The sequence below is a fragment of the Catharus ustulatus genome, chromosome 2 (genome assembly GCF_009819885.2).
Source record: "Catharus ustulatus isolate bCatUst1 chromosome 2, bCatUst1.pri.v2, whole genome shotgun sequence".
NCBI lineage: Eukaryota > Metazoa > Chordata > Aves > Passeriformes > Turdidae > Catharus > Catharus ustulatus.
Genome location: NC_046222.1, coordinates 29,569,122 through 29,575,121, shown reverse-complemented (window position 1 = coordinate 29,575,121; position 6,000 = coordinate 29,569,122). Strand labels below are relative to the sequence as shown.

At 50.1% G+C, this 6,000-nt stretch overlaps 1 protein-coding gene across 10 annotated transcripts in view; it reads left to right on the top strand.

Annotated features, from left to right (window-relative positions):
- Positions 1-323: 323 nt before the first annotated feature.
- ZNF384 (zinc finger protein 384) overlaps positions 324-6,000 on the top strand; it is a 29,945-nt gene continuing 24,268 nt past the window's right edge. For 2 of the 10 annotated variants that reach the window (XM_033052653.2, XM_033052643.2), the window contains exons 1-6: positions 324-546; positions 867-915; positions 1,824-2,013; positions 4,635-4,701; positions 4,847-5,087; positions 5,429-5,750. In XM_033052653.2, the coding sequence (XP_032908544.1) occupies positions 1,961-2,013; positions 4,635-4,701; positions 4,847-5,087; positions 5,429-5,750 (683 nt within the window). In that variant the 5' untranslated portion in view covers positions 324-546; positions 867-915; positions 1,824-1,960. Of the gene's footprint in view, positions 547-651; positions 742-866; positions 916-1,823; positions 2,014-4,630; positions 4,702-4,846; positions 5,088-5,428; positions 5,751-6,000 lie in introns of those variants that run through there. The other 8 variants (XM_033052644.2, XM_042779030.1, XM_033052645.2 and 5 more) reach the window with 8 other exon arrangements.

Sequence of the window (6,000 nt, the reverse complement as noted above, 5' to 3'; positions counted from 1 at the left end):
CAGGCGCTGGCAGGCACAGCGTTCGGGAGAACCCTGGACTAGCCTCATCCCACGCCGACCCAGAGGCGGCAGCGGCGGCCAACTTAGTTATTCACGGCGGATCATGAATATTCATGAGGGCGACCGCCCCTCTCTCCCCCCGCCCACCCGCTCACGTCACGTGACGCCGCGAGACCGGAAGCGGCCCTGCCGGCCGGGCTCGCGGCCGCCGCGCGCCCGCCCGCCACAGCCACTTCCGCCAGCCCGGGCTCTCCCGCGCGCCGGCGCCCTCCGCGCTTCCGGTAAGCGCGCGCGCGCGCCCGACCCCCGGCCGCGGCCGCCTCGCCGGTGCCCCCGCCCCGGGAAGCCTCCCCCGGGCCGCCGCCGCCGCTCCACCACCCCGTTTTCAAGCGAAACCGCTGATGGCGCCGTTCCGCTCCTCTCGACGACCCGGAAGCGCCGAGGCGCGGTCCGCCCCCTGACCCGGAAGCTCCTCCCCGCTGTCTTTCCGGTGAGGAGGCCGCCGCCGCCGGAGCCGGGCTAGGGCCGCCGCTGGGGGGGAGCCCGGTAATGTGCGGGGCGGCGGGACCGCGGGCGGGAGGCCGGGAAGCGGGACTTCCGGGGCCGGGGCAATCCGGAAGCGGAAATGGAGGAGGGCGGGCTGTCTGTCTGTCTGTTCGCCCGTCTGTCCCAGTGTCGGGGGCTCCGCCACGGGGGAGCCGCGCTCCGGACCGGCCTCGCCATCGTCCGCCGCGGGGGGAGGTGGGTCCGGGCCCCACGGGGAAGCGCCTGCCCCGCATGTGGTCGGGGTGCCCCGGCCTGCGGAGCGCCGCCCGCTACCATGCGGGGCCCCGGGCGCCCCGGTAACCGAGGCGGTTTATTTGCAGAGCCGGGCCTGGAAGGAGGAGAAATGCAAGAGGAGGGAGAGTGAGAGGGGTAAGGAGCTCCCGGAGCTGCGTGAGTGACCCCCGCCCTGCCCTGGGGGCTGCTGCGGGATGGGAGGAGATGGGATGGGCCGCGGGTTCCGGAGTTGGGGGCATGAAGGCATTTGAACGCCAGGGTGTGGGAGAAGGGATTGACCGCCTGGAAGCAGCTGAGGCGCAGGATATGCCCTCTGACAGGCACCTGTTCCAACAGAGGCTCACCCGGTCGGGGTGGAGGCTAAACAAGTGTCGGGGAATGGCACCAAAGTTCTGTCTCTAGTGTGTGGGTTTGGGATCTAGGACTTTGTCAGGTACATTTGGGATATTCCTGATATGTGTTCAAATGCACTTGTTCTAAAGGTGTAGCAGCGTTTGAACTTTTTGGTGCTTGTGATTTCCAAGGAAGCGTTTTTGCTTTTGATCTAACAGCCTGTGTGGCTTTTAGCAGCCTTAGTATTTTGCAGCAATTAAGGCTATAAGCTCCTTGTCATTGAACAAAGCTCTTGGGCAGACATAAAACAACAGTCTAAATTGTTCCTGAGCATTACACTCAGGGCCTTCTGTTGACTGAAAACTCAGTGCGAATAGGAAATAAAAGCCAGGCATCTGGAGTATAAAGAAACGTGTTAAAAGTCAACCTCTGAATAAAGACCTGCATATCCAACCTTGATTGTGCCTTCCAGAAACAGCCTCTACCTCACCGTATACTTGCACGTGCTTTTATCTGTCTGTTTATGATTAAAGTGATGACCTACCAAGAAGTATAAATCCAGCACGTTAAGTATGTAAATCTGTGAAGTTTCTCTGAGATCTAAACTCCAGATCCCTTGTTCCTTGTGAGTTCTCTGGTTCACTCGGTTGTTTATTTGGTGTATGTGCATTTGTGGTCTGTACACAGAAAGTGTTTTTGGTTTATATCAGGAGGGTACGTTGACATCTGTCTGATACTAGACTGGTGAATAGGAAGAAGGTCCCATCTCTGGCCTGTTTGTGGAAGCTGGGATGATGAAGGCCCTGCAGTGGGAGCGTGCTGTGGTGCAGGGTTGAAGCTCCAGCCCATGTCTGGTAGTTATAGAGCAATTGGAAGGGTTACGTGCAGAGTTCTGGTAAAGTAAGTGTGAGCAGTGGCTAAGTGGGGGCTGCCAATAGGGGTGCATGTTTTCAAAATACCCTTTCAGCCTAAAAATGGGGTAAGGGAGGGACAGCTCTGGGTACTAGGACAGTAGGTTGGTGGAGGAATCTTACCTTTGTTTTCTGCCTTTGGAAGACTGGCTTGCTAGTGAAATTGCATGAAAGCTTCAACTTTTACACCATTTCTCCTTTTCTTCCACATTCTTATGACTCCATCATACTTCAGCCTTTCAAGCCAGAAGTTTGAGGCCTGATAGATTATATGCTCAGGCATGAAGAGTTTTGCATAGGGAGGTGGATTCTAAGGGAGTCTAATGAAATCAGTGTAGCCATCCTTTGAAGAGTCAGTAAGTACCATATTTGACTTGTACACTTCATAAACTGAGGAAACAAAAGTTAGATTCTCTCTGAAGTTCTGGTAGAAGACAAGATGGAGGCAAGTGGCCACTGAGTGCCCTGGCCTCTTCTAGTCTGGATTTTGGAATCTGGAAATAGACTTACCTTTCATTACTTTTTAAATAAGAAAACTGTTGTGAGTTTTTTTGCTTAAATTGGCATCTTTCTGTTTTAACTCTTGAAGTTTGCAGTTGCATCCGAGGGAGTCTTGGACAACTACAAAGTTTCTTTGAAACTTTTCTTTTGAAAATGCATCTGAGTATTATATGAGACTTTGTTTTTGGAGAGTAAGGTTCGCTTTGCTGTTTTTGATGTGGAAGCTAAGCAAATAACAGCTTATTTATTTTAAAAACAAAACCAAAACCAAGCAAAAAATCTCAAACTTGGAAGTTCCAAACAAAATACCCCTCTTGATTCAGGTGGTGCTCAATTGCCAAGGATGTGTTATCTCCTCGTGTGTGTCCATCCTGTGGAAGAAAAAAGTCATGTAATTAGGCGTTGCATGCATAGGGCAGTGCTGTGGGCAGTGTACTTAATAATTAATTTGGCTCAGAAAAGAAAGTAGAGGAAGGAAGGTAAGAGTCTTGCCCCATCAGCCTCTGATTGAATCACAGCAGAGTAAATCCAGAGTAATTCGGTCAGGCAGCGAGCAGTCTGACTGCATGCCACCAACATAAGGTAAATAATTTATCCTTAAGTGTGTTTATTGGTTGATTTGCAGTGAGTGAGTGAGGCAGGAGTACTTGGCCTTGCTGTTGCATGAGCAATTCGTAAAAACAAAATTATTGGGTAATTTAAATACTGCTTCTCCACATAGAAGAAAATTGTCTTTGCATTTTGGCTCACACACAGCAATTCCACATGCATTTATTCTGTCCTAATATACTTCTGTAGTGTGCTTCATTCTATTGGGGGCATGCTCCTGAGTTCCCGTGATGATTGAGATAGACCCTTCAGAAACAGTATTGTTTAATTATAAGACTACTGTGAGACTATAACAGAAATGTGAGTGGGACAGTTTGCAGGTAGCTTCATGAAAAACCTACAGTGGTTGCACTCTCCGCCAGATGTATTCTGAGCGTGGTTTCTACCTACCACTTTTGCTATATTTGTTTAGGAATACATGCATCTTCTGCTTCAGTAAATACTGTTTTGTTAATTTTTTAAAGTTTTGAACAGTGTTTTTGCAAGTGTAACAAACTTTGTCCACTCACAGAGGAACGTAAGGATTAGAAAGGAAAGTGCTTCTTCAGTCAGGTGGTCCAAAGAGATCATACCTCTGTGTTCAGGAGACACTCTTTTGGTGTCTGACTGGTTCTATGAATGCAGGGAGAGTTGAGATGGAGCAGTGCGTGCTTGGCTGGGGACAGAGTCCTACAGAATCTTGTCCCAAAGATGGGAAGGAAATGAGCAGAGAGAGCCATGACATGATCTCACTTGGAAATAGGGTATCTCAGGAACAGGGGAATCAGGTTATTTTCCTACTGCTTAGTCTCGTTGGAGGAGAGCAGGAATATTGAGTGAGACTTCTGTGTTTCTTTCAAGAGTGGGGCTGGGCTGACCAGCAGGAAGTTAGGAGCCCTGAGTTTGACTTCTTGGTCTGCTGTGGCTGTCTGTTATCTTGGGCAAGTCTATTTCCCTCTCTCTGCCTGTCTTTCTTCCTGTGTAACATAATGCTAATGTCCCTTTGCTGCATCTGGGTCTTTAGTGTTGAACTGGGGTGGAGGGACAGGAAAGGTACAAACTTTTCATTGCCTGTGGGGTCGGACTATCTGTGATGGTGAAAAACGGTTTTCATCTCTATTTGCCTGGTTGCAGATGCACAGACTTCATTTATGCCATGTACTTGGGTGGATGATAATTGGGAAAATTTGGATGTGTTCTGGGTTTCTAGTCTGTCCTGTTTTTTGCATAGAGGACTACTGGGCAAGGGGCATTTCATATGGACCCATGCCCATGGGAATAACAGGCACCTTTTTCTCTTGAAAATATATTTTTTATTTGGGCAGATAGCTTGAAAGAGGGGAGAAGTTGCTCAAGAAAGATGGGGGTAATTAAGGAGCTGTCACAGCATTAGACTGAGTCAGTTCCATGGTGGAGTCTCTTTGGGTTTAATGGGGTCTTTGTGTCTGTCTGTCTGTATGTCTTCCTTATCCTCCATTCCTTTTCCCTTCCCACTTCTTCCTGCCCCCTGTGCCCAGCTAGGATGGAAGAATCTCATTTCAACTCCTCCCCATACTTCTGGCCAGCAGTGCCCACCGTCTCGGGACAGGTAAGATCTTCCAACCTGTTATGTTGGTCTTGCTTTCTGTTAGAAGTTTATGCACGATGAGTGTTTCTGTTGCATTTCTTGCTCGGCCAAATGCTGGGCAGGGCTATGCCAGGATGTGCTAAAACCTGTCCTTCTCCCTGTTTAGATCGAGAACACCATGTTCATTAACAAGATGAAGGAGCAGCTATTGCCCACAGAGAAGGGCTGCAGCCTGGCTCCCCCCCACTACCCTGCCTTGCTGACAGTCCCCACCTCTGTGGCCCTGCCCACTGGTATCTCCATGGACTCGGACACCAAGCCAGAGCAGCTGACACCACACAGCCAAGCCCCTGTGACTCAGAACATCACCGTGGTACCAGTGCAGTCTGCTGGGCTCATGACAGCAGGTAGGACACTCCAAAGGCTTCGGCAGCATACAAAAGGGACTCTGGGATGGGGAAACACGAGGTTCTGGAGAATCCTTATTGACCTGTGGATTATTCCTAGTTTTACTGATGGCGTGGAGTTGGTGCCTTAGTGTGGTTGCACTGTGAATCTCTAGACACTTCATACATCCACCTTCTTTACGGAACTTTGACTTCCAACAGTTGAGACTGGGAATGCTTTGGGAGGGGAAGTTACCCTTCTGTTTGTGTTGTAGTCAAAAGTAGGTGCTTCTGTGGGATAAAGAGGTTGGACATAATTTGAGATGTAATAACTGACTTCCTCCACCTTCTTTTATTTACAGGTCCTGGTCTGGTGATAACTTCCCCATCAGGTTCTCTGGTGACCACAGCCGCCTCTGCCCAAACCTTTCCCATCTCAGCTCCCATGATTGTCTCTGCGCTACCCCCTGGCTCCCAGGCAGCCCTGCAGGTGGTTCCAGACCTGTCCAAGAAAGGGACAACCACCCTCACTGAAGGTGGTGGGGGCAGTGGAGTTGCCCCCAAACCACCCCGGGGCCGGAAGAAGAAACGATTGCAGGAGTCGGGTCTACCAGAGATGAGCGACCCCTTTGTGCTGACAAACGAGGATGATGAGGATCAGCACAAGGATGGCAAGACATACAGGTGGGGAGTAGGGTTAAACCTTGACTGTAATACTGCGTGGAGATGGGGATGTATTTAACCCTTCAGAGGGTTACATGGGGAAGAAGAGATCTCTGCCTTGTACCAAGAGTCCTTGAGTAGAGAATCTTTAAGCTGCAGAAAGAATTGAATTTTCTTGCTGGTCAGGAATATTTGCAAGCTGATGGGTTGACCCAAAACTAAGGATTTCCTTTTAGTGGACAGCTGAATATATGGTTGTTAACATTACTAG